The sequence below is a fragment of the Panulirus ornatus genome, chromosome 31, assembly GCF_036320965.1.
Source record: "Panulirus ornatus isolate Po-2019 chromosome 31, ASM3632096v1, whole genome shotgun sequence".
NCBI lineage: Eukaryota > Metazoa > Arthropoda > Malacostraca > Decapoda > Palinuridae > Panulirus > Panulirus ornatus.
In genome coordinates, this window is record NC_092254.1 from 7,054,360 (window position 1) to 7,076,347 (window position 21,988).

A 21,988-nucleotide genomic window follows, 5' to 3' on the forward strand; every position below is an offset into this window, starting at 1 on the left:
GCAACCCAATGGGTATGGTGCCCTTAGCCTTTGACCTCACCCTCGAGGGTCGGGTTAAAGGCCAGGCCACAATTCTCAAAGGTTATTCCGTCTTGCTCAAGGGTCATGTCGGAGTTTTCATCGCTGGTGTCGAACCGTCGTGCTCAGGCATCGAACCATTGTCCTCACGGGTATATCTGTATGCCAGTTCATGACCTGCTGTTTGAACATATGTCGAACTAAAGGTAAATCGCGAATTCTGTCTACCTATCTGGACTTTTGAGACGACTCTCTGTATTTCCTGTCCCATTCCGGCTTTGACAGGCAAACCGGCCGGATTCTTTACCTCTACGAGCCACAGGATCTCACAACTTCCATCACGACGTCTAGGGAAGATCACGTACTTGAACTGGAAGCCAGGAGACCCACTTTGAGCCATGGCAGCTCACACCGGTTCGTCTGAGCTGGGAAAGCGTCTCCCGTAGCTTCGCCGTAAGACGCTGAGGATCTTTACTAAACCATGATGAACGCCCGTGCCATTACACTCACCTAAAATCTTTATCTGATATGCGAAGACCCACTGCATAGGGTACTTATCAGCATGCCTGACAATATGTGACTTGTATGTATCGATGGATCTTTGCTGGCCAGCGATAGGGCCATATATAGTGATGGTTCCATGCTGGCCAGAGATAGGGCCATACATATCGATGGATCCTTGCAAGCCAGAGATAGGGCCATGTATAGAGATGGAGCCTTGCTGGCCAGAGATAGGCCTATATATAGCAATGGATCCTTGCTGGCCAGCGACAGGGTCATATATAGCGATAGAACCATGCTGGCCAGAGATAGGGCCATATATAGCGATGGATCCTTGCTGGCCAGAGATATGGCCAAGGCGTCTTTACACTGCCCACTGTGATAAGACTCTCTCATCATCCGGCGCCACTGGGAAGGTTGCCGAGGGGAAAGTCTGGCGCTCTGAGGGGCGGGGTCGACTTGCCAGGAAGGGCAGTAATGGATGAGGTCGGCCGGCTCCATCCCTAGCCCTCGCCACCAGTCAGTCCTCACCCTTGTCTGACTGGAGTTGTGGAAGAATGCAGTGTTGAGTCGTCAGCGCACGAGTGCATTTGGTTAGGCGTTGAGGAAGGAAAGTGTTTGATGAGAAAGACTTGAGAAGGGTGTAGGAAGCAGGACAGAACCCTGGGAGATGCCTCATAGCCTTGCACATATACCATGTCTTAACCTTATACACACACACACACACACACACACACACACACACACACACACACACATATATCCTAGCCTAAGCCAGGTACCCCTTTATCGACCAGCCCCCTCCGAGGGAAGGATGAACACCTGGGTTGGGTGGGGAACAGCCGTGTTCCACGCTGACACGCCCCATCGCGCCGTAAAGAACGTGTAATACTGGTGCTTCGCCTCGGTAACGAGCCTGACCCTCGGGCCTGGAGAGCATTAGACTGTGATGCGTCGCCCGTAACCCACTCTGGCCGGTGCAGGCCTGGCAAATCCCACTTCCCTCCCCCCCAAGGCATATCCTTCGGCCTCTCGGATAATGCAGGCTCGGCTAACTCGGCTAATCATAGCCAGGCTTGTGTTTGCCGGGCTGGTTTCACGTGTGTTGTGATGGCTCTAGGGGTGGTGGAAGAGGAGCCGACGCTCGTCGAACTGTGTGATCATGGGAGACACTCGTGGTTATTATAGGTAAGTTATGAAGGGGGTAATTACCGTTAAGAGTGGGGTGATTACTGACGGAACGAAGAGGGGAGGTGGGGAAGGAGGTCATCTTGCCAGGGGGGTAGCTGAACGTTGGGTTGGGTGTGGTCGTGTTTGAGGGGTGGGTGAACGTCGTCGTGGCCGAGGAAGAAGGAGGGGTCGTCGTCTAGGTGGTGGTTGAACGACGCATCGTCGCGCCCTAATCGCTCCAGTTCACTCCATCCCGGGCACTCACTCCTGTCACCCTCCTGCATCGGTTCCGGTAAGTCGTGTGTGTGTGTGTGTGTTCATGAGCAGTGGGTGGGCCATGGTTGTCAAATGTAGGTTCAGTAGGCGACGCGAACTCGCGCTTAATCTCCTTAACACCTTCGTCGGATACATGTAGAGAAATAAAGACTTTGTAACTGAAATAACTAACTCATCTACCTGTCGAGAAGAGATGACGCCGTACATGACAGGCGTATGTGTGTGAGCCACCAGTATGGTAGAGATCTTGAGAGAAGGCATACATTGTCTCGATGGTGTCCAAAGATGACGAACGTTTCTAGTCAAGAGACTTCGACTGTGTGGTACCGGAGGCTCTGAGGAGCCCTGTATTTGTGTGTGTGTGTGTGTATGTGCGCGCTTATGTACCTAGGTGTATGAGCAGTGATGTCGTGGAGGTCCAGTATTGGCACAATCAGTGGATGGGACAGACTAGGAGCTTCGGCGGTGGCTCCGGTATGGTTATCTTCCCAAGATGCCAAGACAGCGGACTCCAGTGTGGGCCCCTTGTATACAGAGGAAGGCTCAATAGACGGATGACATTCACATACGACAGTCAGTCGTAATAGAGTGGATAAAGTGCCGACAGTCATTATGAAAGTTAAGACAGAAAAACGTAAGAGTTGGGTAAATCTTGGAAATCCAGGAACGTAGCAGAGGCCTCGGTTAAAAGCTTTGGAATTAAAGACGGGCGATTCTTTCCTCACCAGCTGTCGACGCCCATTGTGATAAGATCTTGCAAGTCCTTGAGGAGGAGGAGGAGAGGGAGAGAGGGAGTTCAGAAGAACGCTGTTTACACAGGCTTGGACCAGGGTACATATACCTTGTGGCTGATGCCCTGAGGTGTCGCCCGGGACAAACAAGGTCCAGGCCATCGTCCCTGCAGCGACTTATTAGTCCTGACGTCCTTCGGGTCGCGTTGGCCGAGGTCCGGCGGCCAGCCAGCGTCGGGGTAATAGAGCAATTACGTTCTTACGACGGCTTAATGTATGCAGAGCCCGGGCCTGGCGGGCACTGAGGGGTGTGTGTGGGGGGCTAGCGGGGGAGGCAGTCATTCCTGCCAAGACCCGACCCACCTTCTCCAGCCTTATGCGCACACACACACACACACACACACACACACACACACACACACACACACCGGCTGGAAGGTCAGGCGTGTGTGTGTGTGTGTGTGTGTGTGTGTGTGTGTGTGTGTGTGTGTGTGTGTGTGTGCGCGCACTCCACTATCACTTGGCCTTTCTCAAACCCAGGCTTCGACTACCATTCAGTAGTGGTGGGGGAGAGTTTAAAGAAACTATGGATTATTACTCGACATATTTATTTAGTATTTGATTTACATTTTTCCCCCCAGGAGCCCCTGTACCTCTACATTTTGCGCTCCTTACAGTAGCAGGGGTATAGTGGACTCCTTCGGAGTGAAAAGCTCTTCGGCAAGACTGTACTCCCGACGGTATAGCCTCGTCAGACGTGATTTATCATTCGCGGTGCAGCATCATGCAAGCGGAGTCCGGTAACACCAATATATACGTGATTATTTGGTGCATTATGTAGCGCATTCTCTCTTATCTCACCACCTCTCCTTCCCTCTTCTCTGCCTGTGCATACCACTGTGCCACAGCTTGAACGCCTGTGGCACAGGGAGGGCGGCTGTGCCCCCGCCCACGACCTGCAGGTAACCATCACTCACCTGGAACGAGATAATTACTCCAAGTCATGAAAGCCGAGCTTCTCCCCTGAGGCCACTACTTAACTTACTTACCAATACTTAAGACGAGGTTTGGCCAAATGGCAGGGCTAGCGCGTAGCGCTCACCACAGAGAAATCTAGTCGTGGAGGACGAGTCTTTTCGTGTCGCGTAGTATTTTGGGGTCTGAGATGAAGAGGTTGTTTTGTTTGTCGTCTGATTGCCAGCGGCCCATGTGTGGGTGAGGCAGAAAGAAAAGACAAGTCTTTTGGGGTTGAGGGAGTGACACATGACAGCCACTGAAGTGCTGGTTTCACCGCGCAGCTGTCACTAACCCTCCTCCAAACACGTTGGTTCAACTTGGAGGTTTTGTAACGCACCCTATTTGGAGGCGGTGAAGTGCGTATCTTGGAGGTTGTATTCACACCCTACACCACCCACACACTAGAGTAAACCTGCAGAATACATTTAGACACTTGATAAACCTACAAAAACTACATCTGTGCGTCCTACAATTGTCTATTTCTCCTACAACCTCTTTAAACATCACAAAAATCGCTAATACCTTAACTTAACATATTGATCTCTTGGGTGCTTAAGGTTCATTATATGAGTATAATTAGGGGGCAGATTAATACATAACGTAGAGATTAAATTGGGATTTTATGTAGCGTAAAATGGGGAATGATGTTCCGTGAGGCAAGGGAGGTGATTAGTGAGGTAATTAACCCAGCCACGGTTTAATATTCAGGGTTTGTTTTTTGGTGTAAAAAAAAAAAAAAGGTGTGTATATGTATATGTATATATTTATATCAGTGAATGGTGGTGTTGGAGGCGAATGTTAATTAATTGTTCGTTATAACGGCACCGTTGGCGAACCTGGTAAAGTGCGGCGGTGCGTTGTGGGGAGGGAGGGAGGAGGGGGTGATCAGTGCTTGGGCCCACACGCACCCTAATTTTTGGCCCGTGTGGGATGAAAGAAAAATAAAGTGTGTAAAGAATGGTATCAATTATATGGCTCTTTGGGTGTGTAGGGAGGTCCGTCTCTTAAAGGTGGGAGAGAGGTTTTAGGACGAGGGAAAGAGGGAATGGGAAAGAATGCCACAGATTCGTTGCTTGGAGGTTAAAAGGACGTGGGTGTCAGTCTTCCGTGTGGGTGGCTGGTCGCCGCACCGAATCTTCGGGAAGCAAAAGGCGGATGCGTCTCGCAGGTCCGAACGAGTGGCAGGAACACACACAGAAAACTCACGAATAGAGAGAGAGAGAGAGAGAGAGAGAGAGAGAGAGAGAGAGAGAGAGAGAGTAGCATCGCGGTAGAAGAGAGGTAATAAGAGTCAATAAGGAGGAAAGGCTTTTGATTCCACTCTAAGGGAAAGGCGGGGGAAGAATCGCCATACCCAACTGGTCATGCCGCCGTGAACGCGGGTCGTACCGCCGTGCTCAGAGGTTCTTGGCGAGCGACATAAAGTCCGGGCTGCTGAGGGGAGTTGCTACAGCAGCCGCTCATGGTTCATGCCGACGGCCCCCCACCTGCGCTTCAAGAGTGTTTCCTGTCAAACGCTGAAGCCCTGGGAGCAGCAGTAACGCCTCACAGTCAGCTGAAGTAACTACCCTGGCAGCATAAAAACGCCAAGAATAATAAACATACGTTTGGGTCGCGTCAGCGAGAGATTTAAGGTAGCATTTTTTTTTTGAGTTGATATGCTGCTGCTGCTGCCGCACCTCCCCAGCAGCAGTGAGGCGGGAGGCGGTGGACTCGCGCTGTCTTCCCAGCGAGATCATTCGTCAGCCACAGTCTTAGCCAGTTATGGAGCCGTGTGTTTTAACTCCAAAAAAAAAACTCATAATTCTTTCCTTGATGTCCTTCGCCGTAGCAGAATCTGATAGCGGGTGTGCAGAGCGAGTAGCAAGTTGAAGATACGAATAAGTGTACATCGATAATGATCTAAGTCTTGCCGCGTAAGACTAGGACCTGCTTGACAGTACCCTTGACATCTTCATTTTCGCTGAGCGCTGGGTGGTAGCCTAGCCCCTCGAACATATTACTCAAGCGAGAAGATTTGTCCTGCACCTCAAGCGTTATTCGGCTCCGATTCAACAAGATACTACATAGAAGTTTAGAGATTGTAGGATTATATATATATATATATATATATATATATATATATATATATATATATATATATATATATATATATATGCTCAACCTACAATTTAAAAAGCATTTGAAAAGATATAAGACAAGAATACTGGCGCAGCAGACGTTAATGTTGGCGGAGGTGATGATGTCCCAACCTCCTCCCTGGCTGTGTGTGTGGAGCGTCTCTCTGTTATGGCCAGACACACGTGCACCTCCCCTGCATATAAACCGACGCCCCACGCCTCCCTTTGCCACGCCAGTGATATATATTGTTAATATACGCGTTCGATCCCCGCCGGCAACACGCTGACGTTTATGGCACTGATGTGTGTGTGTGTGTGTGTGTGTGTGTTGTGTGAGGCGGGTACTTGGCGGGAAGTATGAGCTGTTGCTGCGGCCGCCAGTCCTCCCCGGCCTAACCCGCGGCGCCAGTCCCGCGGTAATCAGCGCACTCGTTACTTTCTGCCATTACCCACCTGGCTTAAAGGGCCCTTGTATTCAGATTAAGTCATTACTGTCGCTCAGCCTGTCATTATAACATCGTTGTAATGTACGCGGGTGTGGAGACCGACGCACCTGCCACGTCGCCTAGGGAGTGGGTGTCTTGAGGTGGGGTACGTCCGGGGTGATCCACGGGCCCGCTCGCTCAGCCACCCCAGCCAACCGCCACCCAATCCCCGACTTGTATTTTTAGCTCCTCGGAAGCCGAAGGACTGCTTTTATTTGGTCGTATTTTTATTTGTATTTTCGTATGCATGTGTACGTATGTCTGAATAATAACAAACTTTTTAGATTCATCACAAAAAAATGAATTTTGTTAGGCTTTCCTTAGAACATTTTTCTTTTATTCGTAGAAGTAACTCAGCGATATTGGTAGGTAGAAATTGACCCCCAGATTTTTCTGCAATCCCATATTGTATGAACTTTTGAAAATTTGGAAACAAATGAATAGTGGGTTGATAACCTCCCAGTTTCTCTGATGATAGCAGATTCTAGCCCTCGTCTGCTCACTCTTGCGAAGGGCTAGGATGCCCCTGATTGAGCAGATGCTCAGACAACATTAAACCCGCTTTATTTTTGGCCGGAGAACGGCGGAATGGCATTGTTCGGTGGCACAATCACTCACTGACGACATTTTTCTTCTTCATTCCTCCCATCTTGCCGACACAATCTTTCTAGTCAACGCTTATAAATTTTTCCGAAATATATAACCCTGGCAGCCAACAGTTTCTCTCCTGCCAAGTATTATGAACATTACGTTACCTGATTATGTCGGTAGCTAAGAGAACAAATTATTTTCTTTTCCCTGAGCAATAAATACCCAAGTATATTTCCCTTATGTTACTGACTTCCTTATATTTGTGTGTGTGTATATATATATATATATATATATATATATATATATATATATATATATATATATATATATATATATATATATATTTATTTATATATATATATATATATATATATATATATATATATATATATATATATATATATATATATATATATATATTATATTTCTCATTATATGATCGTTTGTTGATAAGGACGTGAGAGCTTTCCCTTCACATGACCATTAATCATTAAGGACTGGAGTTCCACCCATTCCTTGACCATTAGTTACCAAGGACGTGAATCCAATCTCATTACCCGCCGTCCATTGATCACGGTGACATATCTTACTCCCGCTCCCTAATGCGTAATCTCCCCCTCCCTCCCTTTAACCATTAAGATATTCCTAGAGGATTGGGGGAGGCGGGCGTAATGATGGCGTAGGTCTACCAGCCTGGACTGCCTGCCTGGCGATGTATCTTAATTACTCCGCCATCAATCTGGGTCTTGTGTCCCCCATACGCCAGTTTAGAACCAGGTCCCTGATTATACGCTTAGAGGGAGGGAGGCGATTCACGTGATCCATCTGCTGCCTTGGAGGGGGAGATGCTGCTGGCTGGAGTAAGGGGATGGTGGGGTGTGGGGGTTTAAGGGCTTGTATGAATACGTCCAGAGGGGAGGTAGGGGGCGATGGGATGCCACGGGGTGATTTAAAGGGGCTTTGGGGAGAGACAGGGGGGCCCGTTTTAGGAGATACATTGTATGCCATCATTGAGGACCAGCAGGGGATGTCTGGGGTTGGGCCTGTGTCATCTTTGAAGTCGCTCAGCGTTCTCCACTGTTAGCCTTTACAGTACGACAGCACGACCCTCGGACACGACTTTTGATTACGACCCGTAGGTGCGATGGCCTGGCCTTTCACCCGGTCCTAAAGAGTTAGGTCAAAGACCGAGTCATTAGGCCCGAATCAGACAAGTGGTCAGTCACTTCTCGTCTTATTACCATCAGTCTTCGTTTCTCACTCGTGGGGAAGTGGGGAAGTCCGCAAGGGGTTTACACCGCGAGTTAAAAGTCACCTTTGGGGAGGCCAAACAACTGGGAGTACAGCCTCGTCAAAGAACTTCTCGCTCGAGAGGAGAGTCCCGTCATTTCCCTGCTACTGGAAGCAGCGCAGCATTTGGAAAGAGGTCCTGGGTAATACCAGGAACTCTTCCGTAGAAATTGGTCCTTGGGTAATTATAGATAAGGTAGATAAGGTGTGTTGCTTGCTTTGGCTGATAGAGAAAGAGAGAGAGAGAGAGAGAGAGAGAGAGAGAGAGAGAGAGAGAGAGAGAGAGGCGGACCGTAGCGTTGGGTGATGTTTGGAATAATCCGTCTGGCTCCTGCCGACGGTTCGCTGACACAATGATTACATAAAAGCAGATAATTACAGGTGTGGTGACGTCCCTGTGCCTCGCCAGGTAAACTAAGCCGTTGACTGGCTTGTGGATAGGAGGGTGGGCTAGGCCCCTTTGCCGTGCACACCCACCTATCTATCCGGAGGTGGCGGTAGTCGGAGGATGGAGAAGTCGAAGAAAGGAGAGAGAGAGAGACAAGACAGTATAGAAACTATGCTATAGCTAAGAGCGGGTGGTATATAGAAATGTGAAGGCCAAGTGGTATTGGGTCTGTGTTGGGGTATTGTAGTGAAGGTCTGTATAGTGATAGCTCGGGTCCCATGTTCTCCAGTATAGCATTAACCTACATCTGTAGGTACGGGGACAGTTGTAGACGAAGCCTTGGGTTATTCTGTCTGCGTAGGATAACGAGTGGTGAGTGTTTCCCTCGTATTCCTTGAACACATCTCCGTTCCTCGTGTCTTTCCTGATTTTTAAGACGCTTTTGAATTTCGGTTATTTGTATCTGATTCACTGTCCCCCTATTGTCTGCTAAAGGCGAGAGCCAGGGCGGGAACGAGAGAGATGTAAGTACACATTTTGGGTTCCACATGCATGATAGGTGTGGTAGGTAGGTACCTAGTGGCGTGGGGGACTACATAGTAAAATGCGGTGGTACTTGGTATGGTAAGTAGTTGATGGAGGGTTGATAATTGCCCAGCTCTTATTGGAAAGGAGAAGCCAGCCAGAACTGAGCATTTTACTGTGATAAAAGGGAGTACTGCGGTATATCTCTAGCCCCAGTATCTGTTCCAGGTAAGGAGAGAGTCATACTTTTGTGCTATGTCAGTCATCCATGGTTGTGCATGGCCATCAGGAGCAGAGAAAACGGAAGATATCAGGCCAGGTTGAGAAGAGATTTGGTGTAGCAGGGTCTTCGCCTACGTCAGTATATACTGCAAGACGTGTAACTTGGGAGGCATATACTGCAAGACGTGTAACTTGGGTGGCAAAGTTGGGTAAAGTTAGCGATATAAAGATATTTACGTTTCGTGGGTTTGACAGAGGAGCATTTAAAAGCGGCTCATGGACTCCTGAAGAAAACGGGACTTCCATCGGGAGAAAGTGATAGAAAACGGGAGTCATTGTGAAAGGTAACACTCTTGTAATTGTGAAGACCCCCCCCCCAACTCCCACCCCGCAAGCCTGAAGGGTTGAGGGTAGAAGCCACAGAAGAACGAATCCTGCAGGACGCGACGCCCCTCAGACGAGAGATGTGGCAAGAAATGTCGCGGGGGTGGCAGGTGGCGTGAGGTGGGGCAGATGGACGCGGGAAAAGCCTGGTGGCGCCACATGTAGGGTTAGTTAGTGCTGGCCTGCCTTGCTGTGGTCTCAGGAACTCATCGTCCCCCCGCACCCTACCGCACCCCAGTAACCACATTTATACGTGGACTGAATAATGAAATTAGTTCATATTAATGATCCCCCAAAGCTAATGTTTTTTTTTTTTTAGAGAGAGAGAATCTGATCCTTTGAACGTAAAGCCTGAGCGGGTTTGACGAACGTATATGAAACGATTGTGAGGAAAATTGTGAAGTTGTGGGTTTTTGTTAGTTCTTGTTGTATATTGTGTTGGGATGGTGGTTGTGATAATAACGCGCAACACAAGCCTGGGTTTGGGAGTAACAGCACGTCACAGTACTCTGTGTATGATGAAGGCATGTCACATAAGCTTAGTGTGACAGTAAGGGCACGTCACACAAGTCCGGGTATGACAGGATCATCTCGGTACACAAGGCTAGTACAATGGTAACATGCACGTCACACAAGCTTATTAAGACAGTAACGGCACGGTTACACAACTCCTGGATGATGGTAACAGAAGGTTACGCAAACCTAGTGCGAAAGTAACCACGTCACAGGGCCTCAGTTGATGGTAACAGCGCGTCACGCAAGCTAGTTTGATAGTAACCGCGTCACACAAGCTTAGTTACTATGGTAACCGCGCGTCACACAAGCTTAGTTACTATGGTAACAGCACGTCACACAAGCCTTAATTTGAAAGTAGCAGTACATCACAAGAGACCTAGTTTAATCATAATAAAAAAAAGATGTCACCCAAGCCTTGTACGACAATAACAACACGTCACACGAGCCAGTGTTGTCTTCTGCATTATAGATGGGGGTCACTTTTCTCCCGTGAATTAAAATGTTTGCTATTCGAGTGAATTGCAGTAATTTTCAACGCTCAAATTGCAGCGGCGAGAGAGGCTTCTGGCTCGGGTGTGACTTACGCCAGGGGGACAGAGGCGAGTCACGGGAGGTTTTCTGCATTATTCGTTCCCTATCATTCCCGCTGTTAACAACCCGTATTGGCTGGACCACCATTGCAGTCCGTGCGCTAGAGGTGTCTTGCATCTCCAAAATGGCATCATCTCCGGCGCGCCGACCCCCCCGCTCATCACAGCCCTTACCGCTGTACCGTCCTCGCGGTTGTATCCGACTCTCTGCCCTCGTTTCATAAGGATTAGTTTGTGGATGGGGTAGGGTCACGGTGGGATAGGGCCTTGTTGGTGCTTGGAGCGCGCGGTTTGAATTCAGGGAGTTAATCAAGCGAGACTTACTGCAATCCTTTCGGAATGGCAGTTTGAGTGAGTGTTTGCGGAGATTAATTTACTCGAGCGATTAAATCTTTAGTCAGCGGGTGGTGGGCGGCGCGACACACCACCCACCACCGAGTCACACGGCTCGAAACACTGAGGAGGTGGACACAATCTTTGTCGTGGAGGTACCACAGACTTCCACCGCTTGTCTTATTGTCACTTTTTTTTAGTTTAGAGAAAAATAATGTCTTTTAGACGTTTTCTGGGCGGGTCTAGTAGACCTGCGTTCCTTGGTTCTAATTTTATCATATTTTTTTTATCTGATGTTGTAGATATTGTGTATAGGATTTATTCCTACCGCCACTCTGTGATAATTTATTTATCATGGAACAGCGCCTCAGCCCCCACCCCACCTCCCCATTTACCCTTTAATCCGCCTATCCTTTCCCCATATATTGAACCCCCCCATCTTTACTCACCCTTTAAACCGCTTTTTCTCCCTTGATAATTACCTCCTTTATTACTCACCCTTAAATTCGCTTCTCCCCCTTATAATGAACCCCCTCCCTATCAATCTTTTCTTCTCCCGTTTATACTAAGCACCCTTCCTTATCCACCTTTTCTCCTCCCTTTTATACTGTGCATCCCCCATTACTCACCCTTTCTCCTCCCCTCCCTCCTCCTCACCCTTTCTCCTCCCCTCCCTCCTACTCACCCTTTAATCCTAGTCTCCTCCCTTTATATTGATCCCATACCCATTTCCCTCTATCAAGGCATATACGGTTGAACCTACTGTCGCAGTCTCCTGCCTTACTGAATAACTCCCTCGTTCAAGACGCTGAAAAAGATAAATTCCTTTCAACGACGCATTTAGCGCCTGGAGACCTCTCAATGGCGCTTTACGTGCCCGACTCCCCTTGTGCCATGACGCCGAAAATGGCTTTCTGGCGAAGGAAAAGAAAACGAAAAGGTATTTAGTCTTACAAAAGGCAAGTTCATTTTGCGCTGGAACCTGATTCATTGGTGCTGATGTTATCTGAAGTCACGATTTTCGGGTGAGGAAGTCACTACATTTTACCTTTAAATAAGCTGAGGTGATGATGTGACGGGTGTGTGAAGACTAGGGACGGCTGGATCGTGGAACAGAGTGTGCCGCAAGGAGCCACTCCCTGGATCACTACATCACTGGATCCTGGAATAGGGCGAGCCACGAGGATCCACTCCCTGGATCACTACATGACTGGATTTTGGAAAAAAAGTGAGCCGCAAGGATCCACTACCTTGATCACTACATCACTTGCTTCTGGAACAGGGTGAGCCACAAGGATCCAATACCTGGATCACTACTTCACTGAATCCTGGAACAAAGTCATCCACAAGAATCCCGTTCCTGGATCACCACATCACTGGATCCTGGAACCAGTTGAGGCATGAGGACCGAGTCTTTCAGCCTCGGAACCAGTCCTCCACATCAAGACCCCAGCCCGCACAGTCTTCCCCCTTACCACACAGGTGTACATTGTGTTTAATTTAGCAACAGATGCCTAAGTACGTTTAAAAAATAGGCTTTACGACTGGCTCGTTCTAAGGCCACGGTGGACGTTATTTGTGCTCCGGTAGCTATAAAGGTCACAGGCATTTCAGCTTGAATCACTTGTTTGCACTTGTTCTATATCAGTACTAAGCTCTATGTGTTTCTAATCTCATGTACGACCCCTGACACCTTCGAAAGAATCCACTGGTCTTTTGATTTTGGCATTGTCTTGTATATACTTTTTTACTTAAAACCTTAAGTATCAGTAGTTCACATATTAGGTAGGTTTTATACTTTCGCAGAAACTGTGAACTTAACTTTTTTCTTGCAATCCACTTGACGAAGAAGCGTGATTGCAAAAATGTACTCTACGGATGTTTTGAAACCCTCTATAATAACAGGTTTTACAGAATAATTTTCAAAGGACGTCCCGTAAAGTATCTATGTCACCAAAGGCACTCTAGGGCCAGCAGGGGGTTCCCTGAGTGTAATTAACTTGTGGGCCACATCCTCCATCGTCAGCATCATTTTCCTCCTCTTCTTCGTCTTCGGTTTTGTATCCTACCAGTATAGCATGGAATACTACCTTGTGTAGGTAAATAGGTCTACTATAGCTGTATAGATCTATAATAACGTAATCTACAGCACCGCTGGAGATAGCAGGATGGTTCGTAGGGACTTTTGATTTCGGTATTTATCTTCAGCGTTGCTGAGCCCTGTGTAACCTTTTGTGTACCCAAGTACCTCTGGTAACTAACTGGCTTCCCTGCCTCTCGCCCTCGTACAGGTAACTGGGAGAGGAAGCGGCCGGTGTGGGTGATGCTGATGGTCAACTCCCTGACGGAGAGCGACATCCGGAGCCGCGGGGTACCCGTCTTGGACCTGTACCTGGCGCAGGAGGCCGAGCGGCTCACCAAACGCACGGGCGCCGTCGAGCGGGTCGAGGAGCAGTGCGTCCCGCTCAACGGCCTCAACTTCTCTCAGGTGAGTTGGGGTTGTGGGACTGTCTTCTCCTGCCCAGGTCTCGGATCTGGGAGTTTGTGTGTGTGTGTGTGTGTGTGTGTGTGTGTGTGTGTGTGTGTGTGTGTGTGTGTGAAGGAACCTGCCAGGTGTATGTGTAATGCTGCCCTCCCCAGGTTAGTGTATCAGGTCACTTCCCACTACATACGTGTACTTCCTGGGGCTGTGTGTACAACTCTGTCGTCTATTTACCCTCTAGTTTAATGGCGGTCCTGTAGACCTCCTGGGACCCTGGTTTACCCTTCGTTTCACAGGTGGTGGTTTACTGGCGGTCCCTCTCAGGCCCACTGGAACCCGGGTTTACCTTTCGGTTCACTAGCGGTTCTTCAGACCTATTGGGGCATGAGTTTACCATCCAGTTCTTGTCCCGTCTCCTGCCTTAAGACCTCCTGGGACCCTAGTTTACCCGATGGGTCAGTAACTGGCTTTCAGGTCTTCATAGGACCTTCTACGCGCTCCCCACCAGCAGGGCGTGTCGAAGACGAACCTCTTTGTCCAGTTCCAGTCTGGACGGATCTGTGGACCGGGTCTCTTCGCTCTCTCTCTCTCTCTCTCTCTCTCTCTCTCTCTCTCTCTCTCTCTCTCTCTCTCTCTCTGAGCACATCCTCCGTACTAGAATTTCTTTCGTATGATAAATAACGTTCCCTAGATCTCAGACGCACGCACGCGCCCCATCTGGCGTCCATTATACCACAAAGACCAGAAGATATACAGAAAACTACGGATTAGAATGATCAAGTCTTGTGGAAGCGGTTGTGCTCCAAGACGAAGGCGTAAAGGCTTTGCCCTTGAACGGCGGCTGACCCCCGACCTTGTTTACTCGGCGAGTTAAGGCTGTATTTCCGTAATCCGCCACCCGCCTTACTCATCCCCCAACCCCACACCCCTTTTACGCCCGCCTCCCACCCTCCTCCTCCTCCACGGGAGGAGGGAGGGGTGGTGTAATGACGCGTGCCCCGGAAATGAGCATCGGAAGGCGTGCCATCAGCGCCGACTGGGCCGCCGGGGGTCGAGTCCCTGCGTGTGGGGTCCTGGCGCCAGAGTGGTGGTGCTTCTCTCTCTCTCTCTCTCTCTCTCTCTCTCTCTCTCTCTCTCTCTCTCTCTCTCTCTCACACACACACACACACACACACACACTAGACTAAGCCAGGAAGCCATTTATCAACCAGCCCCGAGGTATGGACGAACGGCTGAGTTGTCCGTGGGCTAAATGCCGCGCCCAAGAATCGAACCCGAGCGGCCCCGTGCGTGAATCATGGTCAGCAACGTTAAACTCTATATGCAAACTTCTGGAAATCTAAAACTGTAGTTGTTTTTAGATTAAAATCCTTTGTCGATTCCCACTAACCGTGTGTATAAAGTAAGTGACTGTTTGGGAAATGGAGAATTAAAACATGGGATTATTTAGACCGCTCCACGGCAGACATCATGCTTTTAGCCTCCACCACCCATACCAGTAGACTATAGAGGGTGCCCACGTACCACCACCCATACCAGTAGACTGTAGAGGGTGCCCACGTACCACCACCCATACCAGTAGACTATAGAGGGTGCCCATGCACCACCACCCATACCAGTAGACTGTAGAGGGTGCCCATGCACCACCACCCATACCAGTAGACTGTAGAGGGTGCCCATGTACCACCACTCATACCAGTAGACTGTAGAGGGTGCCCATGTACCACCACCCATGCCAGTAGACTGTAGAGGGTGCCCGATGTACCACCGCCCATACCAGTAGACTGTAGAGGGTGCCCATGCACCACCACCCATACAAGTAGACTGTAGAGGGTGCCCATGCACCACCACCCATACCAGTAGACTGTAGAGGGTGCCCATGTACCACCACCCATACCAGTAGACTGTAGAGGGTGCCCATGCACCACCACCCATACCAGTAGACTGTAGAGGGTGCCCATGCACCACCACCCATACCAGTAGACTGTAGAGGGTGCCCATGCACCACCACCCATACAAGTAGACTGTAGAGGGTGCCCATGCACCACCACCCATACCAGTAGACTGTAGAGGGTGCCCATGTACCACCACCCATACCAGTAGACTGTAGAGGGTGCCCATGCACCACCACCCATACCAGTAGACTGTAGAGGGTGCCCATGTACCACCACCCATACCAGTAGACTGTAGAGGGTGCCCATGCACCACCACCCATACCAGTAGACTGTAGAGGGTGCCCATGCACCACCACCCATACCAGAAGACTGTAGAGGGTGCCCATGCACCACCACCCATACCAGTAGACTGTAGAGGGTGCCCATGCACCACCACCCATACCAGTAGACTGTAGAGGGTGCCCACGTACCACCACCCATACCAGTAGACTGTAGAGGGTGCCCACGTACCACCACCCATACCAGTAGACTGTAGAGGGTGCCCACGTACCACCACTCATACTTGTAGACTGTAGAGGGTGCCCACGTATCGCCACCCATACCAGTAGACTGTAGAGGGTGCCCATGTACCACCAACCATACCGGTAGACTGTAGAGGGTGCCCACGTACCGCCACCCATAACAGTAGACTGTAGAGGGTGCCCACGTACCACCACTCATACTTGTAGACTGTAGAGGGTGCCCCATGTACCACCACCCATACCAGTAGACTGTAGAGGGTGCCCATGTACCACCAACCATACCGGTAGACTGTAGAGGGTGCCCACGTACCGCCACCCATACAAGTAGACTGTAAAGGGTGCCCATGCACCACCTCCCATCCCAATAGACACTAGACGGTCCCCAATGCTCTGCCACCTATCCCAGTAGAATTTGAAGGGTCCCATATGCACTACTACCCATCCCAGTAGACTGTAGAGAGTCCCCCATTCTCCTTCACCCATCCCAGTAAAGTGTAGAGGGGTCCCCCATGTACTACCACCCATCCCAGTAGACTATAGAGGGTTCTCCATGCGCTAAAACCCATCCCAATAGACTATAGAGGGTCCCAAGCACTTCCATCCATCCCAGTAGACTGTAGAGGGTCTCCCATGCACCACCACTCATCCCAGTAGAGTGTAGAGAGTCCCTCATACACTATCACCCATCTCAGTAGACTGTAGAAGGTCCCTCACGCACAACCACCCATCCCAGTAGACTGTAGAGGTCCCCCATGCACCACCACCCATCCCAATAGACTGTAGAGGGTCCTTCTTACACTACCACCCATCCCAGTATACTGTAGAGGCTCCTCCATGCACCACCACCCATCCCAGTAGAGTCTAGAGAGTCCCCCATACACTATCACCCATCCCAGTAGACTGTAGTGGTTTTCCCATGCACCACCACCCATCCCAGTAGGCTTTATGGGGGTCCCACACGCTTCACCACCCATCCCGATAGAACTGTAAGGGGTCTCGACCCCTTGCCATCTAACCTTTCCACCATTCCCCCTTACATGCAACTGTACAGTCCCCCTTTCCCCAGCAAAGCAGTACCAGGTCATTTGGACCTAATGACGTAGAAGTCCTTCGCCGTGGAAAAAAAGAGTCCCAGGCGCTCCTCCATTACGGATGTCCTGTACGCTTACACAGCCAGGAGAGGCTGGGGGGTTTGTCCCCTCCTCTTACCCTCCACCTCGCCTCCCCTCATTCTGGCGTTAGGTCAGAAGCTGAGGTCGCGGGAGTCCGAGGAAGGAACCAGCGGAAGTCGTTGGGAGGAGTTAGTACGTGCACTGTTGGTCCGGAACTGCGGAGGGCTGGGCCCCAACCCAGGACCTGTTTAGAAACCATCTGTCGTCAGCGGCTGTTTACGTCGGAGGTGGGGCAGTTTATAGGGGTACGTTTCCACCCTTACCCCCCTTGCGGGGGAATGATGTGGGCCGCTTAGTTATGGGCTGTTGACCTGTGGTAAGAAATGCCAGTATCTCACTGGGTCTGGTGGTGAGGGAGGGGAGGTTTGTGTGTATGGATATGTTGGTGGGGTCAGCGTGGCTAGTCTATTGAGACGATTTTTTTACGAGGAATAGAGTTGGGGTTTAATGTATATATATATATATATATATATATATATATATATATATATATATATATATATATATATATATATATATATATATATATATATATATATTTTTTTTTTTTAAGAAAACTGTATTTCTCAATATCCACGCGTTACAGGATCCACTGTAATGTTGTAACAATGGTATTGGTGAGGAGTTATGATTATTTTTAGTGATTTCATCAATGATGGTATAGTGATTATAAAGGTGATGAGGGTAAAGCATTTTTTTTTTTGTAATATTTTGTGTATTGATATGTTAGAATGTTTACTTGATTCCTTGAGCACGACGGTACGATCCTTATTGCTGTGACGACCTGGCCTTTGGCTCACTCTGTATATAGTTTAACCCATAAAAGTCAGCGTGAAAGGCCAGGCCATCATTACCCAAAGGTTTGCATTATCGTGCCCAAAGTTTGGCACCGTCGTGCTATCGGACCGTACCGTCGTGCTCAGGGATCGCACCGTCGTGCTCAAGGATCGCACCGTCGTGCACAGGGATCGCACTGTCGTGCTCAAGGATCGTACCATCGTGCTCAGGGATCGCACTGTCGTGCTCAAGGATCGCACCGTCGTGCTCAGGGATCGTACCGTCGTGCTCAGGGATCGCACCGTCGTGCTCAGGGATCGTACCGTCGTGCTCGGGGATCGTACCGTCGTGCTCAGGGATCGTACCGTCGTGCTCAAGGATCGCACCGTCGTGCTCAAGGATCGCACCGTCGTGCCCAAGGATCGTACCGTCGTGCTCAAGGATCGCACCGTCGTGCTCAAGGATCGTACCGTCGTGCTCAAGGATCGTACCGTCGTGCTCAAGGATCGTACCGTCGTACCCACGAGGTCAACAAACATAACCCTTGCGCTGCATGAACGAGGCCTTAATCCCAAGACCCAAGCTTGATATATAATCTGGCACTTTTCGTGGGACATTAGGCATGATATATAGAATGTAATATGCAAATGTACAGAGCCTGCGGAAGCTGCTTTACATATGACTAATGATCACTTCTTAAGTACCTAAGCCCCACCTCCATCCCTCCTGCCAGCCAACCAGGGAGGGAGACACAAATGTCGTCAGTTGGGAAACTCGGAAACCTAAGAAACCTCGCCCACATCCCACCATGCAACCAATGAGGAAAGAAGACGCAGTAAACATGTGTATTGGGAAACTCTGATACCTGATAAACCCCGCCCACATCCCGCCGTCCAGCCAGTCACTTGACTATTTTTTTTTTTTTTTGGGGGGGGGGGAAACTATGATACTTAGACTAGGGGGAAGAGTGGGTGAAGTTAGGAAAGACGTGTGTAAGGGAAATCTAGGGGAATGAGGCTAGATGGGAGAGGAAATCAGAGGAAATAGGGGGAGAAAAGAGAGGGGAATTGGGGCTTTGGAGGCGTATGTGATGAAAGATGGGAGTGAAGTGGGGAGGTAGGTGGCTTTGATCCTCACGCAGTATATATATATATATATATATATATATATATATATATATATATATATATATATATATATATATATATATGGGAGAGTGACTTAACTTCGCATGCAGTTAGTTACTTTGAGAGTGACAAACCACCTTTGGCGAGGCGTATTACCATATTGTACAGTTATAAAAGAAAATTAGAATAAAATTGATTGATTATTGATCATTTAAGGTTTATATGTTTATAGATATACATATATGCAATGGCGTTCAAAAGTATCATTATCATCGTAATCGGATTTCCCTTCTCTCGTCTTGTTTACAAAATCTAGCCTGGCATCTTCCAACAGATAATAGTTGCCTTTTTAGGGTTCAAAGGCTATCAGATTTTACTTCTACTTGCGTATTTTTTCCCGCGATATGACGGTATTTGTACGTATACGGTCATCTGTACCATTTCGTTCCCTTTTTCATGGAAAAAGTATTCGAAACTTCCATTAATTGGTATATTATTCTCGCATAGGGCTTGGATGCTGTTGTAAACAAAGTAGTGCTCATTGCATTTAATTAAAGATTTACCAAACGTCCATTAGCGTACAGATTTTGCAAAGCAATGATTTTAAAGTCTTTTTCCATATTTAAGATATGCTGCAACATTAATATTTGATCAACAGTGACAAAGCAATTAAATAAATCGAAAAAAAATATAAGCTAGGATAGTTCGTGCGGAGGACTGTAGATGGCGTTGGTAGCGCTCGTTCAGGTACTGCGCAGGTGTGGTAGCCATTTGCCTCTCAGACGTTTGACTGTCAACATGGAAGCTAATGTTATTGTGTTTACTGTTATACGAGAAATGTGAACATCGTGTTGATAGACACCTCACTTCTGAAGATACTGAAATGGGTAAGTCAGGAAAAAAAGTGCATTCTCGTAATTTATGAGAATTCTCGCTTAGATTTAAAGGTAATTTCAGTTTGTTGCCAGCGCCCTTGAAGGTGGTGTACGAGTGCTTCATTTCATTCGTGGAGTATAAAATATTGATTTTACTTGAGATTAGAATATTCATATTACTTAAAAATTAAATGAATTACATGTAATGCGTAATCTCGTTTGCATTACGAAAAGAATATTTGCCAAATTGGTAGTTTGGTGATAGGGTTCATTTGGGATTATCGTATTTATTTTACATGCTTTGTTATTAGAACATTCAGAGACTTCGTTATTGGCAGCTACAGAAATATATCAACATTAATAGTTCATAGCCAGGACGAAGAATAATGGCGAATTATAAATGATTTCTTGTTTACGAATGATTGTTTGGGCAACAAGGGCGTTGTCGACCGGATTGTGTGTTTGGCTCCGGGTATACACCATATATTGTAACCATGGCAACGTTCTTTTATCTTCGCGTACTGTTATTGGAGTGGTAATTTCTGTATACCATCTCAGGAGTGGCGTATTGGTTAAAAGGGATCCGTATGAAAGAGAATCGTAGAAGGCGTTGTCAACTTTTTTTTTCTTTTTACGAGCCGTTAGCAATTCGTTTACGTTATTTATTTATTTTTTTTTTAACTAGGAGAGACTTGTGGATGTTGCTGTAACATTCTTCTACATTATTATGTATGGTTATACATTATTGACCCCGTTGAGGGCTAATGGGCCTTTGGCCAATCGTATGCAAGACTTATGCCTACTGTTGCTCTTGCGTGGCCTAATATTGCCGTGTCTTTCAGACCTGTAACTCTGTGATGGGTGATGTATGCTGTATTTCAGGTGGTGTTCGCCCTGAACCACACCCTGTCGCAGCAGGAGAACCTACGGGCAGGTGACGGCCGCCTCACCTACACCACCGACCACCTTATCACACACTACAACTGTGGTGACTTGGACGCCGTCATATTTTCCCAAGACACCACGCAGGTACGGTACAACCCCAACTCCCTATGCAATACTACCGTCTCTAACCTCACCACACAGAGTCAATACCGTCCCAAGCCCCTCACCACATCACTTGGGTACCGTCTCTAGCCTCACCACACACATATATAAACCCCCCAATTACCTGCCACAAGGCATAATATCCTCCTGCTAATCTTATTTTACCTTTACGTACATATGAGAGAATTAAAGGCGTATCTTCCCACAGGTTCCTCATCTGGGAAACTCGTCGTTGCCACCCGTAGACGCGGCCACGGCCACGCACATCGACGAGTACTTCCGCGAGGAGCTCATCTACAGGAGGAACAAGCGCATGGGGCGGCGGGTGGTGGAGATCCTGCGGGCCAACCCAGACCAAAGCTTCTTCTTCGCCTTTGGTGCTGGTACGTAGTCCACCTGACGTAGCTCTGTACTGGCCAGGGAGGTGTATTACTGGAACCACCCTGTAGCCAAGGGAGGGCAAGGCCTGTATGCGACTGCGCAGTGAACTAGTACTTTATTGGCTGTTGATTGTCACTCAGATCTGCCCCACCCTCATGTTAGGGCGCTGATTTTCATTCCATGAAATTAAAAATCCCCCCCATGTACTGTTTTCCTGCGCAAGCCCCGTCTTTTAGGAAGATTAAACTACCTTCGTGTGTGCGTATATATATATATATATATATATATATATATATATATATATATATATATATATATATATATATTTTTTTTTTTTTTTTTTTTTTTTTTTTTTTTTCATACTATTCGCTATTTCCCGCAATAGCGAGGTAGCGTTAAGAACAGAGGACTGGGCCTTTGAGGGAATATCCTCACCTGGACCTCTCCTCTGTTCCTTCTTTTGGAAAAAAAAAACGAGAGGGGAGGATTTCCAGCCCCCCGCTCCCTTCCCTTTTAGTCGCCTTCTACGACACGCAGGGAATACGTGGGAAGTA

General features: G+C 48.3%; 1 protein-coding gene and 1 long non-coding RNA gene across 3 annotated transcripts in view; one reads left to right on the forward strand and one right to left on the reverse strand.

The window, feature by feature from the left end:
• LOC139758786 (metalloprotease TIKI1-like) overlaps window positions 1–21,988 on the forward strand; it is a 276,929-nt gene that overhangs the window by 214,965 nt on the left and 39,976 nt on the right. For both annotated transcript variants that reach the window (XM_071680588.1, XM_071680589.1), the window contains 3 exons: window positions 13,449–13,645; window positions 20,889–21,035; window positions 21,262–21,436. In XM_071680588.1, coding sequence (XP_071536689.1) covers window positions 13,449–13,645; window positions 20,889–21,035; window positions 21,262–21,436 — 519 coding nt within the window. The remainder of the gene's footprint in view (window positions 1–13,448; window positions 13,646–20,888; window positions 21,036–21,261; window positions 21,437–21,988) is intronic.
• LOC139758788 (uncharacterized) lies at window positions 3,288–21,371 on the reverse strand. The gene is made up of 2 exons (XR_011714921.1): window positions 21,229–21,371; window positions 3,288–3,673 (listed from the first exon to the last, which is right to left on the reverse strand). It is a non-coding gene; the product is annotated as an uncharacterized lncRNA (long non-coding RNA).